We start from the raw sequence: 27,905 nt of genomic DNA on the forward strand, positions 1-27,905 counted from the left end.
GCGGTTGGCTCAGACCATCAGTTTAATACATTTGCTGCAGCAGGCTGGATGTGTCCCGTTGTTTATTTACAGATCATTTATAAACAAACACCTTCATTATGTGTTGATTTACTCAGGACACGTGCTTGTTTTTGTTATTTTACATTTTCCTGGTTCATTCATTTCTTCACCAGGTTCAAACGGCCAGTTATTATAACAATCCATGTTAAAATGTAAAATAATGGTGGTTAAAGGATTTAGACAGATATGGAATTTCTTTGAATATGTTTAACGAGTTTTCAAAGAGCATTTAAAATGTATATGGTCCATTTTGACCAGCATCCTGTTTTATTGTGAAAAGCTCGTGATTGTAAGAGGAAGTGAATGTGTTTGTGATCAGTTGCTGAGACCAGCTGTGAGGAAAGTACCAGATGTTTGTCCAAGTGTCTGCATGAGCCGGACTATCTGCTCGTCTTTGTCAGTCGCTGCATCCACGAGCAGCGTCTCTCGTTTGAGCATCAAGAGCCTGAAACATCCTGAACGTGTCCACTCATGACTCCTCCACAGTAACTCTTATGATCCAGTCCCGTTTCACAGGGCTCATACTGCTACTGTCTCAGCCACAGATGACAGCTGCAGACACAAAGCTACAGAAAAATGACCTGGTAGCTCACAGACATCATGTCCTCCACCCTCTGGAGACATCAGAGCCTATAGAAGCCAAGTTTGACGTTTAAAAGACGTCCACAATGACCACATAGGGACTGTAAATAGCCGCACACGTGAACACTAGACTAGAGATGGACCGATCCGATATTACGTATCGGTATCGGTCCGATACTGACCTAAATTACTGGATCGGATATCGGAGAGAAACAAAAAATGTAAACAATCCTTTAAATATCAAACAAGCACCTCACAAAACTAAGACACTCGGCTCATAACCGAGCAGTGTGCATCACGTGATAGAGCGGCTGTGTGTGTTTGTAGCGTCGCTACCAAACCAGCATTTCATCTCCGAGGAAGTTTTCCCAGAGAGAAGTAAAGCAAGTGTGTAAGTTCATCTCTGAATGTTTGTAAAGCGTTCCAGCTTTAAGCTTAACAACAGATATATGGAGTGACTGCCTCTCTCTCTCTCTCTCTCTCTCTCTCTCTCTCTCTCTCTCCTGCTTCAATCATAAACTGATCAATGATCAGCTGATCGTCTCTCTTGTTTGTTTTTGTCCCACTTTGCACCAGAAAGAGGAAACCAGCGGCTGAACAACAGCAGCACGTTTAAGCTTGATCAGCTGTTGTTAGAATTTATTTAATATTATTTCTACACCAGGATCTTTTTCTACAGCTGACGTAACTGTGCAGGGGCGGAGCTAGCAAAGTTTAGCCAGGGGGGCCGATAGGGCATGAACAGGGAAAAGGGGGCACAAAGACATACTTTTCTTTCTTATTCTCATTTAAAATGTCGAGGTTTTAATAAATAATTATCTGACTCTTACACCCAAAGTTTTAATCTGATGTAAAATATATAGAAGTCCATTACTGTATATAGTAACTGTTAAGTCTAATATACCCTAGTAAGCTGTAGTACTTTTTCCTTTGGGAACCATCTGTGCAATTCTGTTGAAGAAAGATGTTGAATCTATTTAATTATTCTTGAAAAATAATTTATTTCTGTGCATTTTTTTTCACACTGCATCAAATTAAAGTTGATTACATCGATTAAGCATCATGAGGAAGAGGTTGGGGGGTGGTTCCCTATTTTTTTTTGCTGGGAGTTTGCAACCCTATTAGTCAGGTTGCTTAATATTTCTGCTAAGTACTCTTTAAAATACCAGAATAGGGAGGATGGAGCAGGTTTAACTTTATTAGATTGATCTGTTTTGCTGAACTATGAAATATTTTGGGTGCAGTGTATTTTTTACATACAGGTATAACAGAATAGCTTTAGTGTTGTTGTTTATTTAAACTTGAGTATGAACTTATACAAAATGCAGCAAGATATTAAAAAATCAGTTTTATTGATTAAAAAACACTATATTGGATTCATATCGGTATCGGCCGATATCCAAATTTATGATATCGGTATCGGACATTAAAAAGTGGTATCGTGCCATCTCTATACTAGACGTTCAGTAGACGTTCCTGGTGTTACAAAACAGCTGCTTCAGTGGACCAAAATCACCAGGGGTCCAAAACTGACAGATCAAAGACGTCCCTTTGCACAGTCGGGGAACCTGGAAAAGCTGTAACGAAACCTTTAATTCACGAGTCGAAATGCAGATCTGCCACCACCAAAATGAAAAGTTCTTTAAAGTTTTGTAAACGTCTTGGTCAAATGAATTTTCTGATCTTGTAATCTGACAAATGTAATTCTGAGTGAGTGTAACAGGAAGAGGACGAGGCTGCACAGAGCCACTCATCAGTGGGACTGGACTCCATATATTACAAACGTATCAGGGACACATTAAGAGAAAAATATTGTCAATCATTCTGAGAAAAAAGTGTATTTCAAGAAAACAAGTATTTCTGTTACTTTGTGGTAACATATTGATTCCAGAGGGAACGTTGCACATGTTCTAAAGAACAAAGCTTTGACGTCAGCCGCAATCAGGTAGCTTCATTATAGATGATTATCACCATCATCATCATCAATCACAGCATCTGATCGATAACTGATCAGGAGCCGATCAATTCAATTCAATTCAATTTTATTTATATAGCGCCAAATCACAACAAAAGTCGCCTCAAGGCGCTTCATAGATACAGAGAAAAACCCAACAATCATATGACCCCCTATGAGCAGCACTTTGGTGACAGTGGGAAGGAAAAACTCCCTTTTAACAGGAAGAAACCTCCAGCAGAACCAGGCTCAGGGAGGGGCGGGGCCATCTGCTGTGATTGGTTGGGGTGAGAGAAGGAAGACAGGATAAAGACATCAGTGCTTAATTATTTTTAAACCGTCTGTGACCATGAATGTGAAACTGAATTTACATTAAATTTGTTTAACAAAAGCAAAGAAAACAGTGCTGATGGTTACAAAATAGTAACGAGTTATTCTTCACACAGGCTGCTTTTCTGTAACCAAAGCAACAGTACTCAACAAAGTAACTGTAGTGTTATTGCAGCACCTGTAACTTACAATATAAAGTGCTTTGAAGCGGCTGCTGTTGTGATGTGGCATCACATATATTTCCCTACATATTCATATGCAGGTATTACGCATACACGCTGGTCTATTCATAAAGATTAGAGGTGTAAAGCATTACATTTACTATTATTGACCAAACAGCTGTTTAATTTCACAATAATTAAAAGTTGTAATTAAAATGAAGGTTTTATATTTTACAGAAGGCCGGAGTAAATGACACAAAGCTGTGCAGCACATGAACAAACATGGCGGCTCCTGATGGTTACGCTCTCTGCGGCCTCAGACTTTGCGTTTTGGCAGCTCAGCCTGGTAAACACATTTCCCATCTGTCTGCATGTAGCTGACTGTCATCTGACGCTCAGTCACCTGGAAGAAAGCCAGGCCGCCGGCTGTGTGATTGACAGGACTGGAAAAGAGCTGCCAGGACGGAGGGACACTGCTGATGTGACGAGTGGAACGGTCACTGACCATCCCACTCCCGCTGACAACATACGAGCTCCCATCATCCTCTCTGATGAACTGTTGGAGGAGAGAACAGAGAAACTTTTGATGGGTTGCATTTTCACACTTTCTACACAAAGATCAGAAACCAGCATCTCTTTGTTTAACATTGATATGATCTCATCTGGTTTGGGCACAGAAACCGATCAGCAGTCAGGAAACACTTGGTCATAGCACAGGACTGGTTGTCCCAGCAGTTCAGTGCGATGGACGGAGACACTTCATTTACTGGTTTTAACTGGTGAACGTGATGTTCTGTATGTGAACACACCTGCAGATCATGATCATGGCCACACAGGTAAACTGTGGCTCCGTACTTCTTCAGCAGAGGCCGTAGTTGGTCGACTAGACAGGCTGTAGGTCCATGATTGCCAATAGACCACACAGGATAATGACCAGCCACCACCACATAGTCAGACCTGCACAAGTCAGACAGCCTTTAAGCTCACACAGAGGGACCAGCAACACCAGCAGAGCTAACTGGTTTAAACTGGTGGGTGTATGTTTCCCTCTCTTTGATGCTCTTCTTTATTTGGTATTCTGTACACTGTATATTTATTTAAATCCTCATTCTACAAACGTATCTTTGTTTGTATTGAGACATCTGCAGATAACTGGTCAAACGAATCACCTGCTGCTGGCCAGTTTAGCACTGATCCAGTTCCACTGGTTTGCTGCTGCCGTGGAGTCCTCTGGTCCCACAGGCTGGACCCGGTCATTCGTGTTTCCACAGAGCACCACCGTATCAATCATCAGGATGCTCACGGACACGTTTGTGTGTGGAACAGTAAACTGAAGATCGTAATAAAGAGCTGGGTAGTTCCTGCAGAGACAACACATCATAACGTCTGAGCAACACTGAGGTCTGGAACCTTGAATCATCTCAGTTATCACAGAAACGAGTGTACGAAACATCAGAGCACGTTTTAGCAACACCTGAAACATGATTTTAATGCAAGTCACATGATAACTAGTTCAGGTCAACGCTACAGGCGTAAGAAGACTGAGCTTCTCACTCAAACCTTGCTTGATATTTACCATCGGTGGGATATGTTAGAGTAAGCCATCTGTGCTGAGATGTTGCCAATATGGTCGTGGTTTCCAGCAGCTAGGTACCACTGTATATCCAGTAGAGATGGCTGCGAGAAGACACCTTCAAACGTGTTCTGTGGAAGAGAAATACCTCACAGTTTATGTCTGTGTAGGCTCACAGTCGTCCAGCTCATGGTAGTCTAGAAGCTTCGAAAGCACTGGACTTCTTCTGTTTCACCTGTCATCAAAGCAGCTTCTGCAAGTCTAAAGCCTGAGGTGTTTAAACCCAAGAGAGTCTACAGACACAAACACGAGTGTGCCATGGGCTCCCAGTGTCACCCATTATAGCCAACCTTTACATGGAGGAAAACAAAGCACTCAGCCACTGGCACAGATACGTGGATGACACCTGGGTCAGAACCCAGGAAGTAGAAGCCTTCACTGCTCACATGAGCTCTGTGGATAGAAACACACCAGGGCAGACACAAAGGATAACTGCTCACTGTTTCTGGACTGTGCCGCGCGCATGGAGGTGAACGGAAACCTCAACACTGACGTTCACCAGAACATCTGCATCTCAAGGACAAAGGTCTGTCGAGGATGTCAGTGTTCACATTGTGGGCAGAGAAGTTTGAAAGAGGAGTGAAAGAAGTTATCTATGTCCACTGTGAATAATCATCTTTAAATAAAGCCTTACATCACCAACTGTCTGCTGGCTACGATGCAGTTTTGAGATCTCTTGCCAGGACATTTACATCAGGTAACCTCAGCAGGTCACATGACAGGGTAAGGCAAGGTCTCACAATGGTTCCACCTGAAACATACTCATCACGCCTCCGTTCTTGTATCACACCTTGACTCGTGATGAGGCTCGTGATCACTAGTGGGTCAACAACTCTTAGCCTGCAGTCTGTTAGACTGATGATAGCATTAGCAAGCTGCTAGCTGCAAATAATCATGTTCTGAAAGCAGACTCTGACCTAACCTCAGCTAATGCCAGCGCGGTGGTGCCTCAGTAACACTAATAAATCACACAGCAGTAGTACATTCATGTAGGTGTAAACAGCAGGACAATAGTAAAGTATTCAGAATGCCTTACTCACATTGAGTAACTTAACATGTATTAACAGACCTCTCTGTATTGAATCGTATCTGTTATTAATCTTTGTCTCTCTTCCACAGCATGTCTTTATCCTGTCTTCCTTCTCTCACCCCAACCGGTCGCAGCAGATGGCCGCCCCTCCCTGAGCCTGGTTCTGCCGGAGGTTTCTTCCTGTTAAAAGGGAGTTTTTCCTTCCCACTGTCGCCAAAGTGCTTGCTCATAGGGGGTCATATGATTGTTGGGCTTTTCTCTGTATCTATGAAGCGCCTTGAGGCGACATTTGTTGTGATTTGGCGCTATATAAATAAAATTGAATTGAATTGAATTGAATTAACAGAATACGTTACAAACTACATTTTGGGGCATGTAATCTGTAATCTGTAGTGGAATACACTTTAAAAGTCACCTTCCCAACACTGGGTACCAGTACTGTCTCTCCAGTCTGCACTTTGCAGGGAATATGGTGATCGTGTGTGTGTTTGGAAATCTCAAGCCACATTCTGCAGCTTTCTGGAGTCCAGCAGAGATAAACATGGACAAGCTTCCTGTTGCTATGGGTTTCTTTTGGTTCTCTCACCTATTGTGAAGTTCACAAAGAAACTGTCAGAGAATAAATTATCCCTGCTGATCTTCACTGTAAACGAGTGAAGCAACACCAGTGAGAAGTGCTAACTACAAATCTAAAACTACGCTTTTGATTTGTAACATTTTAGTTTTTAGCCAAGGAAATGACATCACCCTGCATAATCCTTTAGGGTAGACTAAACTCTGAAGAGATGCTATTCATCGCAAAGTCTGGGGCTACAAGAAGAGCTCAACAGAATATATCAACAGCTGTTAATGCACGGGTCCTGATATGATATACCTTGAAGCGTGGGTCTTCCACATCCTTGACGCCGCTAAAATAGAAGTGGTCTCCAAGGCTGAGAACAAAGTCCACGCCCTCGGATTGGGCCAGTCTCTCCATCTCTGCAGCAACAGCTTTCTCTTGAGCAGTGTAGTAAGGAGGCAAAGGCAGCCCACCCCAGTCTGCAAGCACCACGAAGTTCAGGACACCTACAGACAATGAAGACACTTTTCTCAACACATGTGCACCATCCACAGACAGATACATACATGTGAATGGTTTTGTGGTTTAAAAACTGTGTGAAATGCCTTTATGAAAACAAATGGTGAACATTCAAACAGACAGGCCCTGGCCAGATGGTGGATTCACAACCTTCTTGTTTATTACTTTGGCTGGGCAACAACAGCACTAAATATTGTGCCCCATGCTGCCCTCTAGTGGTGCCATATGACCTAAATCAGTGGTTCTCAACCGTTTCACAATGAGCACCACCTCATAAAATATATGGCTCTTAAAGTACTTATGACTGACATTAAAGTACAGTAGTATGGGCCTATTTAACACCACATACAGTTTACACAAGACAATTTTATTTCTTATATGAATGTTATTTGTTTGAAGTGTCATAAACATGATGTGACGAGTGATAATAATAACAACTGTACTGCATTAAAACATTCACAGCAGGTGGGATAGCCAATCGTTAACTGATGAAACCTGCTTCAGTCCAAACTACTCTGTGATTATTAAGGCTGTTGTGTTTTCAACATGTTTTAATGCTTTTTATCTTGTTCTGTTTAATCTCAACAAGCCCCTAAAAACAGTCAGTGATCACTGTCGGCCTCTCTCGGTTTTTATCACCACTGTTCCTTTTAAAGCTCAGTTTTTAAACCCTTACGATGTAACTCCAGCCCAGCAGCAGTATATTAATGACTAACCTCGCAGTTGTTCTCCTGACTGAAGTTTGGTCCGTTTACAGCATCCTGTCATACGACTGCCAGGGGCGTAATTTCCAGAGGGGTTAGGGGGGTTATGACCCCCCCCCCCCATTAATCAGACCCAACCAATATAACCCCCCCAATAAAATTATGAATTATCTTGCATAAATAGGCTGTTGATTTTCTTTGCTCAGCAGCAAAATAGTTGAATGTTTAATCATCTGGGAGTTTACTCAGATTTATTTATTTATTTAGACGGAGATCTTGACCCCCCCCCCCCCCCCCCCCCAATGTTCAGCACAAAGTTACGCCGATGGCGACTGCATTTGTCTTTAACCATCAGGAACCCTCACGTTAACTTTTATCGAGTGGAAAAAAAGTTAGCGTTCATCCTCCAGCTTCACTGTTTATGCTAACATAGCTGTGTAGCTAGCGATCACGTAGCACATCGTTATATACCAGCTAGCCCAACTTCAGTAACCCTACAAACATCACTGCTGTTTAGTTTCTGTCTTCATTTATGTTGATAGCAGAGCTGTACGCTTGAATTTTTGTTGTGGCGGATTTTTGGCTTCACAACTCTTCGTGGTCCGTGGACATCGAACCTCAGTTTGCTCTTCGTGGCATTTCAGAAATGAAATAACATCATGTGGTGGCCTCGCTGGATCTGCTGTCCACCCGCTGTCTGCCGCCTTTGCAGTTTCAAGGCCCAGGGAAACGGATATAAAGGGAAACTTTATATTTTGCTTCCAAGGAGTCAGATTTCTGCCAGACTTTGCGTTTTTCTTTTTCAACACAGCGCTCGTGTGCTGGCTCATGCACTGCCCACCTCACGTTTGGGAGACTGTAACACCATTCTCTTTGCTCTCCTCAAAAACAAACTTCTCAGTTGGCTCCGAATGGTACAGATGGTACATCTACACAAATCTGCACCAATGACTGTTGCACCCATTCTCAGCTTCACTATCCACATTGTATTCAGTACAGTATCTTTGACTCTGACCTCCTTCAGCCTTAGACTCCTCCTCATGTCCTCTGCTCAGCTTCAGCTGCTCCTCACGTCAAACTGGACACGTCACGTGTTTGAGTCTTTCGCTGCACTGCACCTTGACTTTGAAATTCATTACTACACCTTCAACAGCTCGACTCTGACTCTGAGTCAAATCTCAGCTCAAAACTTGACGGTTTTCATTTGCATGTCAACTCTAATCATTCTTAACTTTTCAGTATTCCTATCTTCTAAAACTGTTCTTGTTGTTTTGTGTTGTAGGGGCCAACAAATAAATATTATCGTTATTATAAACTGACCTATCAGTCATTCAAGCCTTATAAAGGTACCCAGCTCAAGGGATGAACCAATGATGCAGCTACACTAAACACACAACTTGGTAACTTTGGGCACTTTATTAACAGCCTGTCACAACAAGGAAACAAAGTAATAATAATGTGTTTAAGCTCAAATATAAGGCTCGAACCTGACAGTCCGTAATCATGACTCTTCATGTACTTCCTGTGTGACAGGTCAACACTCTGTAAATCAAACCTAACACTGACTGACATGAGCAGCAGCCTACCTTGGTCCGCAGCGTCGAGGCCTTTCCACAAGTTCTGAAAGCTCAGAATCAACACTGTACACATGAGCCTGTCCATGGCTTCACTGTGCTGTTTAAAACTGAAACTAACCTGAAACTTCCTGCATCAGGCCGGGCGAGAAAAACAGGATATCAGCTGATCAGCAGGTCAAAGTACAAACCGACTGCAGTTGCTCTACGCAGACATGTTGTGACACACTGCAGTGAGTAAAAGTGCAGCCCATCACACGGATCAGTATTTCCTGCTCTGCATGAAGTCTTTAATTTAAATGATTTTAAAGGAAGCTCTAAAGACAAACCTCTCTGAAAGAAGCAAAAACATAACGAGATGAAACACCTGTGTGGGTGTTTCCTGTGGTTAGTGTGTAACTTTTATTATACTGTCATTCAAAGCTAACGACGACAGCAATTCCTAAATCAGAGTAATTTAACTAAACACAGGCTGTGCAGAGAGCGCTATGCTGACACTAACCCTGGTGCACTGACAGGGTCACAGCAGTGTGATGTTGTCAACCTGCGTGGAAAAGCCTCGTCATCACCGGAGGCTCCTCGGTGCAGATAGTGATGATGCTCTGCAACAACCCCACACAGCCGGGGACCGTCCAGCCCCCAAGATGACCATGCTTGTTCCAGTAGGAAGTGAATTCACTTTCACTGATATAGTGCCAGATAGTTTCTTCAGTCATCCCCTCTGATAAACACCAACGTATCAGATGTGACATTGGTAGAGAAAAATTTGGTGTTTCATGGATGCTGCACAACTCACAGGTGCATTGTCCTTGTTATTGTGTTACTATTTATGGGCAAATAAGAGAAACATTGTTACAAAATAAAATCAACCAACACAAAGTTTAGTTCTTTTGTGGTAATTTTATGAAAAGCAAAGTTTTTAAGTTTCTTAAAAATAGAGATGGTGAATCCAAACTGGGAGAACTTCAAAGGAAGCCAGTACAGGAGAAGCTCCCTGTCAGGACTCACTGTGGCGTTTTGGGTCAACTCTTTTCAGGGAGTTTTTAGGACTTCCTGTTGACAGCGATTACAGATAGAAGTAATAAACGTATGAAGAAAAGCAGTCGTACACATTTATATTTTCAGATATTTTGGTGAATGGTCTGGCTCTCATGCGCAGCCTGTCTACTCTCAGCACTTTATACAAGAGTCCTCATTCACCCCCGAATCACGTTTTTCCATGTTTAACTGAGCTCAGGCTGTAGTAACTACAGTGTGATGGGAACAGTGTCTGAAACTGGGGTGAAGACAGATGTCGTGACCAGCAAGCAGCAGTATGGATTCATGAGCAGGAGCTGGACCAGCACAGCGAGACGGTGGGGAGGCGTGTCATAGCTGAGGCCGATGGATCCCATCAGAGATCAGCTCTGAACCTCCTCGTGGTCACGACGCTGACGGACAGGTTGATGCTCACAGATTAAACGTGAGCTGCAGTGAGAGTGGAGGCGTGTGCTGGATCGCTTTCAAGATCGACCTCCATCACTGCAGAGCTGTTACCCGTGTTCCCCAAAAGAGTCTTTTTGTATAATTCTGAAATTATTATGTTTAACGTGTGGCAGTTCAACACTTTGTACCATTTCACTCGTTAAACGAACAACTGAAACGTTGGGCTGTTCTAAAACGTTACAGATGCACAGACACAACAATCGTTTCTGAAACTCTTTATTTCATTAATCTGAGGTGAGAGAACATAATTATAGAAAATACCAACACAGTTAAGGCTCCCCTTTACATTTTTAAACCATTAGTGTAAGGTACAAAACAAACAGGCTTCAGTCCCATCACCCACAGAATCTACGTTTCATTCATGAAAATTAGTGATGACACATCGGGAAGGGAAACGCTCAAAGTCATTATTTGCTGTTCGACCAGTTTCATCATCACTGATTAAAAACAGGAGAAGGTGCAGCTTGATAACCACCAGGTTCAATTGACTCTGAGCTCCAGAGCCACAGCTCGTACGGTTACCGACAGTTTTTCATAAAACGCTGAACTTAACGAGCTGCTTCTCCGTCTCTGTTTGTTTCAGAGTCAAGATATTCAGACCAGCTTTATAAACAAGAGCAAAGTTCTGGAAAACTACAGGCTGTGGCAGCACTTAATGTGTTTAACATGAAACAACCACAGGCCTCGATGACTTTGTCCCACAGGAAAAGTCATCGAGCAAACTTGTTTTAGCTCCGTGACACATTTAGACGGCGTTTATCCTTCGGCTCTGAGAGGAGGAGACACAGCCAGTAATGAAGCAGCAAGCACATTTATGCCATCAGATAAGGGGTCCCCCCCACAAACCCCCCCACAGGTTATGACCCACAGCTACATGTGGAAGTTGAAATGCTTGCTGGCGTCGTCACCTGTAGGTGGAGTGCAAGATGTCCCCTGGTACCACAATTGAAAACAAACAAAAACAAACATTGTGAATCTGAACCTAAACCCAGTTTAGCTAAAGGTTACCCGAGAGCGAGAGAGAAACGTGAGTGGTTGCAACAAGACGAGATGTCCTGTGTGACGTGTTTGTGATGCCACAGCCTCCTCACAAATGCTCCCATGAATTAGCTCAACTCTCATGTTCAGTCAGAAGCTCCCAGACAGACACATGTAAGCAGCATCGTCATTACAAGGAAACCTGGTGCTGTTATGATGCATGGCTGCAGCGTGACACAGTAGCATGACTCTACCTCTCAGTGTGAAACAGCCTAAAGGCCAGAAACAGATGTTTGGCAGTGAACAAATTATTGTTTCGACAGGACAACAGTGATAAGGATTTAACAGTGAGTAGTTTGAACTGCTGCCACGAGTGCAACCCACCCACCAAACCAAAACACTAAACAGAAAGAACACAGGACGGGTTTCTAAATCAACAGGAAGTCTGTGCCGGTGTCAGCAGCTGGTGGTTATGAACCAAACTCGACTGTTTCTTCTGTGATGGGCTTGAACTCGTAGTTTCCTCGTCCATCCATGTGCAGATAATACTACAGAAACAGAGAGAGTGTGGGAAGGAGGGAAATACAAAGAGACCAATGGGTTAAAACACATTTACCAATACAAAGAGATGTCGTTTACAACAGCAGAGATCAGTTACAAATGTAACCAAGTGTCAGATGGTTAGGTCTAGGTAACAGTAAGCACCAAGATCAGCATGTTTCTGTACACACATGAAGAAGAACTGGCAGGTCCGTCACTATTCACACGTCTAAAGTGACACAAAGGCTTTGTTGTCATTGGTTGACTGTACTGCACAAACTAATGAGCAGTAATCCTTTTTGTGCTGATTCTGAGCTGCAGGTTTTGTCTCCAACCAAAATTCACCGAGTCAGCAGCAACAGAAGCAGCAAACTCCGCTTCACATTTGATCAACGTCGTCATGAACCCCCTCTGACTGTTGCTGTTTTGCTTCCACCACGATAAAAATCACACTTCCTGCACAGCTCTCTGTGTACTTCAGGAACAGTTTCCTGTCTTGAATCTGTTTTCTGCATTATTCATTCACTTATCACCCACCAGTCTACCGTTGTTTACAGCGCTGTCTTTTTCTGTTTTCACTTAAATGACCTCGGACAAGAAAGCCTAATTTCTGCTGTTCAATACTGAAGAAATTTAAACTTTATATGCAGAATATTGTAGAATATTTTTAAGGTTATCTGCTATAAAAAGCCAGACCAGGAAAATCTCCTTCATGTTTTTCTGTGTTTTATTCTCAGTTACTTTCACACAAAGTCTGCTGTGATGATCACAATGCTGATGAAGTCTCATGTGTATCAGTACTGATAAATGATCAGAATTATAATATTTATGACTGTCTGAGGCTAAATTGAATCAAATCAGGACTTTGAGAACCGGAATCGAATGGATTATAGAAATCAGTGATGATACCCAGCCCTAGTGAGCAGCCTAGGCCTGAGAGAAGTGAATGTAGCTGTAATAAGAACAGATGAAAAGAACTATTGATAACTTTTCTGTTAAGGCCTGATCCGTCTGAAATTCATAGCCAGCTCTGACACGGTGCCATCAACCTCTGAATGCTGAAAAAGCAGCAGTGTATCCAGGAAACACATTATATGCAGTGATAAATGCCCAAGTGTCCCTCTAACACTGCCTTTCAGCAACAGACAGCAGCAAACAGGTCGTCAGAGGAGCCGAGACGATGATGAAGTTTAACATTTTCTACAATATTGACAAAGCACTTTAAGCACAAGTTTGTTAGTTAATAATTTAGAAATGAATATTGTCTGTATGGACTTCCCCCCCCAAAGAAAGTGCACATGTAAAACTGCAGTGATAAGCGATACGGTTGAAAAATTTGAGTGCGCCTAACTTTTGTGCTGGAAGCGCCTAAATTTTTAAAGTTAGGCGTACCGGTGCACCCATGTCAAAAAGTTAGTCTAGAGCCTTGGACTTTGAATCATAAGAACATCCAGTCCTACCTCGTGATGCTTCCACAGGGATTTCCTGTGAGACACCGTGAACAAGGTGATGCCCACCTGTTGAGATAAAAAACAAACCCCGTTTTAAAGAATACCATGGTGAGATTTCGCCTCATCATCTCCAACCCTGCTGCAAAAGCTCAGTGTGTTACGGCCCCAGCAGGGCCTCCTTTCAAACGGGTTCATACAGCTGACCCCCATCAGAGTTTAAAGGTACTTCAGGCCAGAGAAAGCTGAGCTCTAGTGCCAGAGAGCCTTGTTGGGTAGCAGCCAGCGAGCTGTGTGGTGGCTGATTAACTAACTAACTGACTTTTCAGCTTTTTGACCAACACCTCAGTTTTGTTGCTCTCTCTTTAAAGCTGACAGCAGCTGATAACAGCTGACATCACTGAGAAGTCAAACTAATATTTAACTGTTCAGTTTCTGTAAACAGGGAAACTTCTAGAAACCAATGAATCCACGATGCACTTTGATATGACTGAATGAAGAATGATTAAACTGGACGGGAGGAGCCAGTGAGCAGGTTCACATAATCAGTCACTGTGTAACTGGCCCCAGTTCAGCAGAGCCCCCCCAACAAATGTGCTCATGTGCTACATTTATGTGTATGCAAAGACATACCGTCCTGCAATGGGTGTAGATGTAATCCTCAACATCCACACTCACTGCACTGGTGCACTCGTCCAGGATCGCAAACTGGGGCTTGTGGTAGAACAGTCTGGCCATCTACATGAAATAGATGTGTCAGGTAAGTCAGTCACTGCTGATACTCAAATCCACAGTCACAGCACAACTCCTGCATCACACTGCAGGTTTAGGTGTGAGAATAAAGCGCTCCTTCAAATGTGTCTGTTAGCAAGCAGAGAAGGAGCTTTGATCCCCCGCAGACCCGCCCCCGCAGAGGGTGAAAGCCCAAACTTCATGCATCTGCCAAACCATGACTGGTTGGGCCAGAAAAACAAAGGAGCGACAGTAGAGGTGACAGTTAGGGCTGTTCAATATAACGATATACATCAGCTGACGATATAAAAACATCTGTCGTTTCATTTTACGCTATCGTTACACGTTACACGCCGTGTAATAAATACTCAAAGAAAACGGCGCTGTTACAACTTATGTCTAAAAATGTATCGTTTCATGCATCGGTTAAAAAACTCGACTCAGCTACATGACGCACAGCTGGAAACACTTCACGCAAGTCGAGATTCACAGAATTTACAGGAAATGTTACATTTTTGTGATTTATATTGTTATCGGGACGATAGATGTTTTATATCGGGAGATGAGACTTTGGTCATATGGCACAGCCCTAGTGACAGTAGAGGCGACAGTAGAGGCGACAGTAGAGGCGACAGCAGAGGTGACAGTAGAGGCGACAGCAGAGGCGACAGAGGAGGCGACAGAGGAGGTGACAGTAGAGGCGACAGTAGAGGCGACAGTAGAGGTGACAGTAGAGGTGACAGTAGAGGCGACAGCAGAGGCGACAGAGGAGGCGACAGAGGAGGTGACAGAGGAGGTGACAGTAGAGGCGACAGTAGAGGTGACAGTAGAGGTGACAGTAAAGTCGACAGTAGAGGCGACAGTAAAGTCGACAGTAGAGGCGACAGTAGAGGTGACAGTAAAGGCGACAGTAAAGGCGACAGTAGAGGCGACAGTAGAGGCGACAGTAGAAGTGACAGTAGAGGTGACAGTAAAGTCGACAGTAGAGGCGACAGCAGAGGTGACAGTAGAGGCGACAGTAGAGGCGACAGTAGAGTCGACAGTAGAGGCGACAGCAGAGGCGACAGTAGAGGTGACAGTAGAGGCGACAGCAGAGGCGACAGCAGAGGCGACAGAGGAGGCGACAGTAGAGGCGACAGTAGAGGCGACAGTAGAGGCGACAGTAAAGTCGACAGTAGAGTCGACAGTAGAGTCGACAGTAGAGGCGACAGTAGAGGTGACAGTAGAGGCGACAGCAGAGGCGACAGCAGAGGCGACAGAGGAGGCGACAGAGGAGGTGACAGTAGAGGCGACAGTAGAGGCGACAGTGAATGAGAGAACCACACTGGCTGCAGCGTACAGTTCATTGTTCAACACATGCTTCAGACATGATCACGTTGAGACATGGAGGCAGTGTGTCTGTCTGATGGACCCACAATAGATGAGCCATCCCCTCACTGCCAGCATACTGCCCCCCACCCCGGACTATGAATAAAGAAAGGCCTGAAGAGTTTAACACGTTTATGGCTGTTCAGCAGAAATAGGCTGGTACAAGTGAGTCCTTACAGCCATCCTCTGTTTTTCCCCTCCACTGAGAACGTCCATCCAGTCCTGCACAGTATCCCAGCTGCCCTCCCGGTCCAGGATGTGACCCAGCTGAACATTATCCAGGTATTCCTTCAGCACCTGTACACAAACATAGAGTCATACACACAAACACATGGCAGTGTGGAGGAAGTGTGCAGTGTCGTACCTGATCAGAGATGCCTTTCCTTTTCTGTTCTTCGTGGGTGTCGGGGTAAATGACTTGGTCCCTCAGAGAACCCAGAGTCATGTAGGGTCTCTGGGCAGAAACAGAGGAGGACTTGTGAAGGGATGCATTAATGCTGTGCTTTCCAAGCTGACCCTTAGACATGTGTGTGGGTAACATCTCAGCAGAGACCTACACTCATGAAATGAGCATCTACTGAAGCATCGCTCAGACCTGTGGAGGCTTTAACTAACTAACATGCTCCTGGTGAAGAGTGCAGGAAGCCAGGGAGACTATGGAGCAGTCTATAAATAAACTCTGACAGTGTTGTGTTTTGATCCCGTCTCATTTTTAGAGACCATCTTCCTCAAACTGAGTCAGAGTTAGAGTTAGCCAAACACTTCCTGAACACTCACCTGTGGGACGTAGAAAAGCTTCCCCCTCTCAGGTTTCGTCAGATGCCCACCAAACAGAGGCCACAACTGAAACACAACCACATAAATCCACATTATCAAAGTGAAACCAGCCTGAGATGAAACTGATTACTGATGGTGCAGCCCTACCTCTCCCAGCACCCTGAACAGGGAGCTCTTCCCACAGCCGTTGGGTCCACACACAAGAACGTTAGTGCCAGACTTCACCTTCAGAAAAGAGAGAACAGCGTCTACACAATGTTGAACATCAGACACAGGGACAAAGCTTTCTGAGCCCCGGCTGATCTCACGTAGACAGCATCACCACACATGCTGCCACGAAAGGTTTGAACTGTGTCAGCACACCACTGAGTGAAACAAGTATGTGACCCTACAACATGTCGATGGAGATGAGGTAATGCATGCACACTTTACTTCAAACGTAAGATTTCTGATCAGGACGTCTCCGTTGGGTGTTGCTAGGGGAGTATTCTCAAATCTGCAGAGAGGAAAACACAAATCAGACTCGATATCGCACCAAAGCACAAAGTGAAACCACACCAGCAGCACAAAGTGAAACCACACCAGCAGCACAAAGTGAAACCACACCAGCAGCACAAAGTGAAACCACACCAGCAGCACATACTTGATGAGGTTGTCTTTGTTAATAATGTGACCACTGCCCGGGACCAGCACCAGTTTCTCTGCAGCATCTGCTTCTAAACACACAAAAACAAATGATGGCAGCCGTCGCAAACCCACTTCACCGTACATCAGGAAGCACGCGTACCCTTCTCCTGCTGGGACACCATGGTGCGCTCGTATTTGCCAGCATTAAGGTCCTTGAGCACCTTCATCAGTTCGACGATACGAGCCGTGAACCTGTCGGGGGCACAATTCAACACAACTCAGTGAACAGCACACAGCTGTGTTTGGAAACACACAACCCAGACAGGCAGAGCTCATCATGCCAATGCTGTCGGACATTATTAACCATTTAAAGCTCCCCTCCTGCAACACTCACCCTGAGAGGCGGCTCATCTCCCGGCCAGCCAGAACAATCCTGCCCAGGGCCTGGGACATCCTCAGCAGCATCCTGCCGCTCTGGTAGTAGTCCTACGAACACCAGTCAGTCAGACCTCAAACCAAACATTACTACAGCAGTTTGTCAAAGCTGCGCTCCTGCTGCACGTCCTGACTGCAGCATAAACACACACTTAAAAAAGCTTTAAATCTACGTGTGAAAACAAAGCTGGATGTCTAACATGAGGACTGAAGGGACGCCACATCGTTGGATAGACATTAAATGATGAGGACAGAGGGCCGAGTTCACCGACACCCTGATAATCAATCATGGACCCTTTCACTGATCTGGAATCAGTCGGCACGGAGCTCCCGGACAGTCGGAGGCGGAGCCTGGCAGCAGCAGATGAAGCACGGAGCTCCCGGACAGTCGGAGGCGGAGCCTGGCAGCAGCAGATGAAGCACGGAGCTCCCGGACAGTCGGAGGCGGAGCCTGGCAGCAGCAGATGAAGCACGGAGCTCCCGGACAGTCGGAGGCGGAGCCTGACAGCAGCAGATTGAAGCACGGAGCTCCCAGACAGTCGGAGGCGGAGCCTGGCAGCAGCAGATGAAGCACAGAGCTCCCAGACAGTCGGAGGCGGAGCCTGGCAGCAGCAGATTGAAGCACGGAGCTCCCGGACAGTCGGAGGCGGAGCCTGGCAGCAGCAGATGAAGCACGGAGCTCTCGGACAGTCGGAGGCGGAGCCTGGCAGCAGCAGATGAAGCACGGAGCTCCCGGACAGTCGGAGGCGGAGCCTGGCAGCAGCAGATGAAGCACGGAGCTCCCGGACAGTCGGAGGCGGAGCCTGGCAGCAGCAGATGAAGCACGGAGCCCTTTAAAGGCAACACAGATACTGCACTGTTGCCACAGGAGGCTGGAGTCACCAGTGGGACTCACCATGATCCATATCACTTATCAATACCTCTGTCATTGGCTCTGAGAGTCAACAGCATCGCAGCATGGTGTGCAATATAACTGCATGTCCCCTCTTTGCTGCGATCAGTGTTAGAGTTGGTGCTCTACAGTGTAATGCATCACACAGAAGTGTTTACTTTACTTTCCTGTCTGTTAATGACCTGAAACACATCCTTTCATAGTTACGGTTGAATAGAAACCCACAGGTCTGCAGGGCCACACTACAGATGCACCAGACCACTTTTTATGTCCGATACCACAAATTTGGATATCTGCCGATAACTAAAGTAATCTGGTGTTGTGTCTTTTTAATCAAAACGGTTTTTATAAGTATCTTGCTGCATTTTGTTTAAGTTCATACTCAAGTTTTTAAAAACAAGAGACTGAAGCTATTCTGTTAAACCTGTATGCAAAAAACACACTGCAGCCAAAACATCTCATAGTTCAGCAACACTGATCAATCTAATAAAGATAAACCTGCTCCATCCTCCATATTCTGGTGTTTTAAAGAGTACTTAGCAGAAATATTAAACAACCCAACTAACAGGGTTCCAACTCTCAGCGACAGGAGAACGGTGGCTAAGCTGTCATCCCTGATGGACAACATCTCCCACCAGGAGTCTGACAGCACTGAGCAGCTTGGCTCAGGTCTGCAGCCGCTCAGTTAGCCAGCTGTCAACCGCAGCCCAACAGCTAGGTTGGTGTTAGCATTAGCATGCTGTCTGTGCAGGTGCTTGTAAAGAGCTGAAGTTGTGTTAGCAGCAGCATGTATATTTGTGCCTGTCCTGGATGCAGTTTGCCCTTTACCACCACACTCTTAAGTCCTGTTCACATCCACGCTGCCGACTGCAGCTATTCTCCTCCTCTGGCACTTGAACTGAAATCAGTTGCAGTGGAACCGATGAGCAGGATCGATAGACAAGCACACTAACGACTCCAAGGAATTCATCTACTGGGAAGCCACAGCATCTTCTAGTGGGCGTGTGGAGCCTGACTGGCCTTTGCCACAGAATCCCACACCGGCAGGTCCACTGGTGGGGTTTTCACAGGTGACAGACATGAAGGATCTGGAGAAGCTGTGGAGGATGCTAGGCTCAGCATGACAGCGCTTGTTGGTGGGAGGAGACCATCAGCTACGCACAGACCTCGACTGCCATCAGGTGTTAGCATGGCGCCCATCGTCCGGCTGCTGTCAGAACTTGTGGCGTGCGACTGTGGCAGACCTCATGGATGCAGGCAGTTCCTGGAGAAGGAACCGATACCACCGACTGGTTCCCACGATCACCTGACCCAAACTAACGTAACAGCTGTTCGTTCTGTCTGATGCTGCCAGGCTACACCTCAGACCGTACCTCCTGCTGCCACAGTACTAAAGTCAAGGTTGTTGTGGCGATGCTGACAGAAGCTACAGTTCATTAACACATTTGTAATCTCGAGTCATCGCGGCTTTATGAAGGACTCTTTCAGACACGTGTTAAGCTACAGTGCAGCTGCGCTCACCTCCAGCAGCTCCGAGTGGGTGCTGTGTGTGTGCCGTGGGTGGGAAAGGTTCAGGAACGGCCGGCTAACCACCAGATATCCCACCACGGTGGCCAGATCTGCAAAGGAACACACACACAGGACGACACTTTATGTTGTTGGGGTGAACGAGATGAAGATGGCTTCATTCTGCCAGTTACAGGCTGTTACTGGTGCTCGTGGAGGACTGGAGGAGGAGCAAATACTTACACTTAGCAATTATACTGTCCACGACGCCCATGGAGAAGCGGAAGAAGATGAAGTCATGCAGGTGGTCCACCTGGAAGAACAGTCTGGATTACACTCCCATATTCACTCTAGTTACAGGAACTTTTCCTGCTTTACTGGTTTCATCCTTCAAAAGCAAAATGTTTGAAGTTTCTCTACACGAGTACTTCCTGAGGTCACCGTCCCTCAGCCTGGGCTGAACCCAGGACTACTCACCAGTTTCTGGAAAACGCTATGAATGGTCTGCTTTTCCCTCTTGTTCCCGTTGTAGAAGGCGATCTCCTCACTAACGAGAAGATGCATCATTAACAAACACGCCAAGCCTACACAGTCACAGACGAGTCGCTGACAGGTTTACCTGTTGGTGATGAGGCGAGAGTTCACGTAGCGGTACTCGCCCTCGTAACGCTGCTCGGCCACGGTCATCTTGCCTACTGGCCTCCTTAATCTGGTCAGGAACAGGCCTGAGATCAGCAGGTAGACCATCATGGTGGCTGGACCCTGGTGATGATGAAGAAAGAGACAGCAGCTGAGCTTGAGATGTGCCCGAGGCAAACAATGAGGAGACGTAACAGACGTGAGCAGGTGGAGGAAACATCCTGGTCAAAAACGACTTCAGTCCTTTGATTTAGTAGAAATACTTCAGCACTATTGGAGGCACCGGAAGTCTGGGTAGACACGTTTGTCTGGTACAACACAGGAGCTCAACCTCGGGATTGTTTCAGAAGGAGAACTTTAGGTGTTTATGTTGGACCAGACAGCGATTTGTAGCAGAAAGAAAGGAAGTGTTTCACGATGAGTGATTGTCAGCTGACAGTGCTGATCACACAGACCTCCTCAACAGGAATCATTGTACTCGTTCCATCCCAAAATAAAAGGACATTCCTTGGAAACTTGCTCACCTGGGCACCGATGGCACTCGTCAGTTTGAAGATGTAGAGGCCGATATCTAACAGAGGCTGCAGGACACAAACAGGAAAGAGTTAGAAACAGGAAACGCCACAGGACGCCTCACGAGTCTGCTGTGGATTTTAACACAGACACCAAACAGAAGGTGAACAGCTGTAGCTACAGACGCAAACACGTCCCGTGCAGAAAGCCCCGCCCACGTGGTAGAGGGCGGCCCCACCACGAGGGCGGGGCAATATGGCCAAAAATATTTATCTCCATATATTTGAAAATGTGTGATAACGATATAACTGCTGCGAGACAAAATACTTTCACTTAAACAAGCAGCTGTTTTTCATGTGCATTAAAGCTGTGCAACAGTTTAACCAAAAGGCGTCTCCAGGGGAAACTGGCCGACACGTCCTCAGCATGTGTCCACACGAGTTAAAACGAGCTGCTGTGCAGCATCAAACTGCAGTGTGATGTGATGATTAGGGGTGGGGAAAATGGATACTGTGTAGCATGGTGATATTTTGTTTGCTAATAATGTATGGATACAGGGACAGCAGAAATCGATACTTTGTTACAAAAAGGTTTTTGTGCTCTGACTTCAGAGCATGTTGATCCTTTTTCTGAGCAAGAATCCTGACATTCCTTCACTGTCCAAATGTGTTTAATTAACATGACAGTTTACTTATTTCAATTTAAGACATGTTTTATTTTAATTAAGTTTAAAACTTTTATTTAATGTAAAATTATATTTTGTTTTAATTTACTTTCAAATTCTTCAGTTGCTGAAGGGGCTGCATAGTTTTCATAAACTGCATAGTTCAGAATAGCTATAATTGTACCAGATGGTTGATTCAGTTAAGTTGGACTAGACTGTAATACAAACCGTTCAGTTTGTCAACAATCAAACTGAAATGAGAGAAAGACTGAGTGTGAGACTTTGATATTAGAGAAAATGAATATTGATAAAGTTTACCTTTATGTACAGAATCTGAATATCGCAAAATATTTTTAAAAAATACAATAATATCGTATCGTGCGTTAAGTATTGTGATAATATCGTATCGTGGGATGTATGGTGATTCCCACCTCTAGCGACGATCTTGTTAAATTATTGCAGTCAGAGGTTTTTACTACATATATCCATGATATCAATTCGACTCTGCTGGGTCACCTTGCTCTCCATCCACCCGCCCCACAGGGTGATGGTACTCTGATGTGCACAGTGTGTTTACATCCCACTGTGGCCGAATTACACCTGCATGATGGGGGAGTGCAGCTGTGTCGGTACACTGACTGGTCTGACTGATCATTAACATGTATGGCAGTACCTTGCTGACGTTGGAGTACAGATCCACCACACTGTTGCAGAACTTCTCCACATCCTGTGTCAGCAGCTGGTCTGCGTTGGCTACACGGTTGTCCAAGTTTCCCATTTTGTAGTAAGTGTAACCTCTGAAGAAGGAAACAGAGAGCAGCAATCACACAACAGGTCTACGAGTCGGGTTAGAGAATTGAAACTGAAAGAGTGTACGAAAATAAATTTCTTGGAGTGATAATTGATGATAAGCTGAGTTGGAAGTCTCATATAAACCATGTGAAAACAAAAATGTCAAAAACCATTGCTATTCTCTATAAAACAAAGCATGTCCTGAACAAAAAATCATTATACACACTCTATTGTACTCTATTGTATATATATTCCATATATGACTTACTGTCTGGAGATATGGGGTAATGCATATAAAACGAACACTCTTCCTATTTTCAAGTTGCAAAAAAGAGCTATAAGAATTATAAACCAATCAAACTATATAGAACCAACTAACATTTTGTTTATTAATCTGAATACCCTGAAATTTTATGATTTAGTTGAATATAAAATGGCACAGATAATGTATAAAGCACAAAATAACTTGCTTTGCCCCAGTACTCAGAAGCTGTTCAAAGTCAGAGAGAGTCAATATGACTTAAGGGGAACAGATTTCTTTAAAAAAAACAAGATAAGGACAAATATAAAGCAGAGATGTGTTTCTGTTAGAGGAGTTAACCTGTGGAATAGTTATGACAGTGATTTAAAAAGGTGTAGTTCATTTTCCTTGTTTAAAAATATGTTTAAAAATAGAGAATTAGAAAAATATATATATCAAGAATGAAAAGAGCAAAAAAAAAACCAAAAAACAAAAAACAGAAAACCTCTTGATTCTTTTGCTTTGATGTAGTTACTTACTAAGGTGGTGGTGTTTTTTCTTGTTTGTTTGTTTGTTTGTTTTGTTTTTGCTTTGTTTGCCTTCTCTCACCCCAACCGGTCGCAGCAGATGGCCGCCCCTCCCTGAGCCGGGTTCTGCCGGAGGTTTCTTCCTGTTAAAAGGGAGTTTTTCCTTCCCACTGTCGCCAAAGTGCTTGCTCATAGGGGGTCATATGATTGTTGGGCTTTTCTCTCTGTATCTATGAAGCGCCTTGAGGCGACATTTGTTGTGATTTGGCGCTATATAAATGAAATTGAATTGAATTGAATTTTATTATTTGCTTCGAGCCCTGTGTACAGGAGCTGCATGCTAAAAGATCTTTTGTTAAAAGGGTTGGCGTAATAAGCAAATGCTTCAGCCAATACCTTTTGATTAGCCTTGTCTCATGCTTTCTTGCTTTGTGGTAAATCTTTGTTCTGTCTTCACTGAGATATTTGAATGCTAATCAATAAACATATCAATCCTAAAAAAAAAAAAAAAAAAAAAAAAAAATCCTGTGATGATGACACTGTTTGCTTTGGCTCTCCTCAGTTACGTCTGCAGGGTCAAAGTTCAGTAGAGCCGAGCTGATAGTAGCAAACAGGAAACCGCTGCAGCCACACAGCGCTAGCTTACATGCATTTGAACATGTTCCAGGTGTTGTGTCATTTAGCAAACAAAGCCGCTCGTTTCATTGATGTTTAGCTTGAAATACAGCAGCCTGACCCTGCTGCTGTCAGTGTCTCATGCACTGAAGGTGAACCCCTCTGCACACGGCGAGCATCACTGGTGTACTTACTGCAGGTACTGGTTGTAGAGATGCTGGGTTAGCCTCTCACGAAACCTCAGCTTCAGCTCATTCAGACCAAACTTCAGGAAGTTGTTCACCAAGGAGATCTGGAAACAGCCAGTCACACATTCAAAGAAAGCTCCAGGAGAACAGCGTGCAGTAACACAGCTACAGGTGATGAAGGCCATGCAAGCTACAGACAGTCAGCCGGTGCATGCTCAGTTCATGTCAGTGTGATAATTACACCAGTTTCTGTGCCGTAGAGCTCAACCATGCAGTCAGTCACACAGTCATTCGCACTGTTAGCCAAGCACATGCTAGTGTGGTGATGGGATGTGGGAGCATGAAATCAACGTGGGTGTCACAAACCTCCAGAGTTCACACTTACAATTGGCATGAATTCAATAAACTTCAACAAGCAGATCTTGAAATCTTTAGTGGAGCGACCGATAATTGCACTGCAAACCACAACAAGAACAAAGATGAGCAAACAAAGGTCAGAGACAAACACTGAAGCTTGCTGTGTGCAATTTATGATGTGACACGAACAGGACGGTGGGATCCTGACACGGAGCAACACTGGAACACTATTCAATCTACGCACTTCCATGTTGTTAGCTGCTGTGCACAGAGCCCGACTCTGAAGGCTTCACTGTGCCACGGACAGTGGCGTTAAACTGGATTTGTTCCATACGTTACAAACATTTGTTCCATACGTTACAAACATTTGTTCCATACGTTACAAACATTTGTTACATACGTTACAAACATTTGTTCCATACGTTACAAACATTTGTTCCATACGTTACAAATATTTGTCAGATCCACCTGATCGCACAGAAAAATAACAAAATATGGCAGCCCATACCCAAGTGCAGTGTGTGTGTGCTCGTAATTCACAATCTGCAGCAATATCAAATCTATAATCAATAGTACTTCAGTCTGCTCTAGAGCAGCTTCGACTCCGGGATCAAAGCGTGGCGTCTCCGCCATGAAGAAATGGATCAAACCACGGTCTGGGTTCACATCTGGATCAAACCACAGATGAGCATCAGGCCCAGCTCTCTCTCCTGGGTGTCTGACATTTGCAGAGTGCACACAGAACACGTCTGCGTTTGAGAAACTCTCAGCTTCAGGCGCTTCTTAAGCGTGCCACGGCTTTCACTGCTCCAAAGATGCAGCACTCGTACGCAGCGCTCTGTGTGCTCGGGTCATGTGATACGTGAAACGGCGCGCACAGTATCTGAAGCAGAACAAGTTCATACTGCACGCCACGTCTGATCCGCTGCAGGTGGAGCCAGCTGATCCAGAGCCGGCCGGCTGAGTAACGAGCACACACCGAGTAGCATTCCAGTGAATCTGTGCCAAGATGTTACACGTCCCCGTGACGACCACAGGTCAGAGTTTTACCACACAAAGCACAACAACTGCAAAGCAGATGTTAGAGCGACCATGCTAATGTTCTAGCACAGCACTTGTTGACAGTTACCCCTGGTATGACTGACAGGTAGGAAAAAAAGTGTGTGTTGAACACACAGCTGTCTCTGCTTATAATGCCACTGTGAAGAGTCAAAACAGAGTTCATCACTTCCTGTAAAGACAGCAAAGCAAAATCAACATTTTCAAACTCTCGTTGTGTGAGCAGCAGCAGAGAAACGGGAACGCCCTGTGTGCTGCATCGGCCTGGTAGGGCATCAACATCGCTGACGTACACTACGACCACACACTGCCCGCCCCCCACGTACACCACGCCGGTGATTTATCACCGTTTCATCGTCTGATTTACTCCTGTAACAAAAACAAACATAAACACTGAAGCCTGACCTTTCGATCATGGTCCCATTCTGGATCATCCACACGTCGCAGTAGGTTCTGGCCACCAGCATGGCAGCAATAAACATGAGGTAGCCCGCCTGTGGAGGAGAGGGGAGACAGCGCCCACAGACTGGTTAGTGTGTAAAAGATGTTTATGGTCCTACCTTTGACTCTGCTCGTATCTAATGAGCTGATGAGATAAGACGAGACCAGCAGCAGCCATGTGGCTGTGACCTTGACCTGTGGAGTTATTGTTTCTGTGTCAAAGGGCTCTGCTGCAATCACAGTAACGCCAGTTTCACAGTATCTTTGAACCATGGTTATGGTTGGCCCAGTCATCACTGGTCACATGAAAGGCCTCAGTGATTGGGGCTGTCACAAAACTAGAATTACAATTTAATACCAATAACCATGAAAATGTCAGAGAGCAGCCAATCGAACACCACGGGGACCAGTACGTTTAAATGGGAGGACTGGAAACAGGTGCCTCAACATTAATGCTGACCAGAAGGAAGCAAAGATGAAGAGCTGGCATCACTACGACCTTATCAGGTCATTACTGTCCAAGTATCATCACACCTGCTGTGTGTATTTCACTGACAGTGATGTGAAGATGTGAACACAGCAACCTCACTGTGACACGAACCAAAGCACCTGCTGATCCAGAACTTTCCAGAGTACGCTTTGTGTTCTGGGATCCAGCAAGGTGCTATAGATATGTAGTACTCTTCTGCTAGCTTCTAGAATAAAAGATGCAGTGTGGACACCATGCATGAAGCCTTTAAACGCAGCATCCACGTAAGGGCCGTTTTTCCTCCTGATAATCGTTTAACAGCGATCAGGAGAAATGTACAGCATGTCTACACTGGCATGATGACCTGGAGTCGAACCAAAGCACATGTATGAAGAGAGCAGTGAGTGCAGGCGGTCGCTGGTTCAAGTCCACGCTAATCTCACCTCCATGCAGAAAACGCGAGGCACCAAGACCCGGAGGATCCGGAGGATCCGGAGGAAGAAGACTTTGTCCACAGCTGCGCGATCTTTCTTGCCATCCTTCTGCACGAAGAGGAACAGACGAGAATTAAATGCACCAAACTAAGTATTATGTAGACTTTGGACACTGCGGTCAGGGTGTTTCAACATACCTGTGTGTTCAGCACCAGGTCTGAGCTTCCTCTGAAAAACAAGCATTAAACGATAAACACGCTGTTAACTGTGGCCTCCGCTGCCATCCGGAGGCCCGTTTACAGGAGCCACACACGGGCTACAAACTCAGCGTTCACCGCCTCAGAGAGACCTCTTTCCCACAACATTCACCTGCGGGGTTAATGCTGTCGTGGCCGACAGATAACTACTAGCTTATTAAATGATACACACACAGCTTCGGCTGACAGCACGACGTTACTTAGAAAGAAACAGTAGAAGACACCAAGCCACAGATTTCCCAGTCAGCCCAGTCACAGACAGGTTGTCAGGGACACGCGTTATTTCTGTGTGTTGGGATGTATGCCGAAACAAGAGGACCCCGGAGAGCACACAGAAACGTGCCTGCTTAGAAAGGAGCCTCAGGAGCCCCGAGCAGCGGCAGGTCACCTGTCAGCTGCTAGCCGCTCCTCGGTAGCAGGACTGACAACCAGCTGCTGAGCGACACAGCAGCCGCTTACCTGTGTGACTTGGTCCGCTTCCTGTGCTTCAGCAGCACGAACACAAACAAAATGCTGCCCGCTATGGAGGAGTTCCTAGCCGTCAGGTATTTACTGAAACCCGCCATGACTGGGACACAACGACCGGCCTGCTCTCCACGGTCTTTCGGTCGAAGTCTTCTTCGTCTTTATCGGCGGCTGACAACAACTATAGGGATGCATTACTGCCACCTACCTGTGGCTACAATAACAATAATAGTAAATTATCATTATTATTATGTGTGTGTGTGTGTTGGCCCTGCGACAGACCGGCGACCTGTCCAGGGTGGACCCCGCCCCTCGCCCTATGACAGCTGGGATGGGCTCCAGCGACCCCG

At 45.2% G+C, this 27,905-nt stretch overlaps 2 protein-coding genes across 5 annotated transcripts; both read right to left on the reverse strand.

The window, feature by feature from the left end:
* Positions 1-1,751: 1,751 nt before the first annotated feature.
* Positions 1,752-9,234, reverse strand: LOC146510893 (tartrate-resistant acid phosphatase type 5-like). Its single transcript, XM_085172712.1, has 6 exons — positions 9,119-9,234; positions 6,625-6,815; positions 4,664-4,791; positions 4,257-4,448; positions 3,897-4,044; positions 1,752-3,643 (listed from the first exon to the last, which is right to left on the reverse strand). Exons 1-6 carry the CDS (start codon positions 9,192-9,194, stop codon positions 3,404-3,406), a joined length of 975 nt encoding a protein of 324 aa, XP_085028838.1. The 5' UTR covers positions 9,195-9,234; the 3' UTR covers positions 1,752-3,403.
* A 1,557-nt stretch (positions 9,235-10,791) lies between these two features.
* On the reverse strand, positions 10,792-27,729 carry abcd3a (ATP-binding cassette, sub-family D (ALD), member 3a). 4 transcript variants are annotated; one of them, XM_085172672.1, is made up of 23 exons: positions 27,550-27,729; positions 27,031-27,061; positions 26,843-26,941; positions 25,895-25,983; positions 25,560-25,629; positions 24,080-24,177; positions 22,384-22,507; positions 21,058-21,114; positions 20,514-20,656; positions 20,372-20,441; positions 20,138-20,207; positions 19,910-20,007; positions 17,456-17,547; positions 17,222-17,313; positions 17,078-17,144; positions 16,867-16,930; positions 16,582-16,659; positions 16,435-16,500; positions 16,022-16,111; positions 15,835-15,954; positions 14,191-14,295; positions 13,570-13,626; positions 10,792-12,117 (listed from the first exon to the last, which is right to left on the reverse strand). In XM_085172672.1, exons 1-23 carry the CDS (start codon positions 27,654-27,656, stop codon positions 12,040-12,042), a joined length of 1,965 nt encoding a protein of 654 aa, XP_085028798.1. In that variant the 5' UTR covers positions 27,657-27,729; the 3' UTR covers positions 10,792-12,039. The 4 variants fall into 4 exon arrangements, with proteins under 4 accessions (XP_085028798.1, XP_085028797.1, XP_085028795.1 ...); XM_085172671.1 differs by lacking the exon at positions 25,560-25,629 and adding an exon at positions 24,459-24,528 and having other exon boundaries at positions 27,550-27,727; XM_085172669.1 differs by lacking the exon at positions 25,560-25,629 and adding an exon at positions 24,459-24,528 and having other exon boundaries at positions 17,078-17,150; positions 27,550-27,727.
* Positions 27,730-27,905: the final 176 nt, after the last annotated feature.

This window comes from Neolamprologus multifasciatus, chromosome 9 (assembly GCF_963576455.1).
Source record: "Neolamprologus multifasciatus chromosome 9, fNeoMul1.2, whole genome shotgun sequence".
Classification (NCBI taxonomy): Eukaryota; Metazoa; Chordata; class Actinopteri; order Cichliformes; family Cichlidae; genus Neolamprologus; species Neolamprologus multifasciatus.

What these genes read in the sequence shown, in the direction of transcription:
- LOC146510893 (XM_085172712.1), bottom strand. Translation starts at nt 9,194, where the DNA reads ATGGACAGGCTCATGTGTACAGTGTTGATTCTGAGCTTTCAGAACTTG. An exon ending in CCTCGACGCTGCGGACCAAG is followed by an intron (nt 6,816 to 9,118) that starts GTAGGCTGCTGC and finishes CATTGTCTGTAG; the next exon opens with GTGTCCTGAACTTCGTGGTG. An exon ending in TGGAAGACCCACGCTTCAAG is followed by an intron (nt 4,792 to 6,624) that starts GTATATCATATC and finishes TCTCTTCCACAG; the next exon opens with AACACGTTTGAAGGTGTCTT.
- abcd3a (XM_085172669.1), bottom strand. Translation starts at nt 27,656, where the DNA reads ATGGCGGGTTTCAGTAAATACCTGACGGCTAGGAACTCCTCCATAGCG. An exon ending in TCTCGCCTCATCACCAACAG is followed by an intron (nt 20,442 to 20,513) that starts GTAAACCTGTCA and finishes TCTTCTCGTTAG; the next exon opens with TGAGGAGATCGCCTTCTACA. An exon ending in TCTACACCCATTGCAGGACG is followed by an intron (nt 13,627 to 14,190) that starts GTATGTCTTTGC and finishes TTATCTCAACAG; the next exon opens with GTGGGCATCACCTTGTTCAC.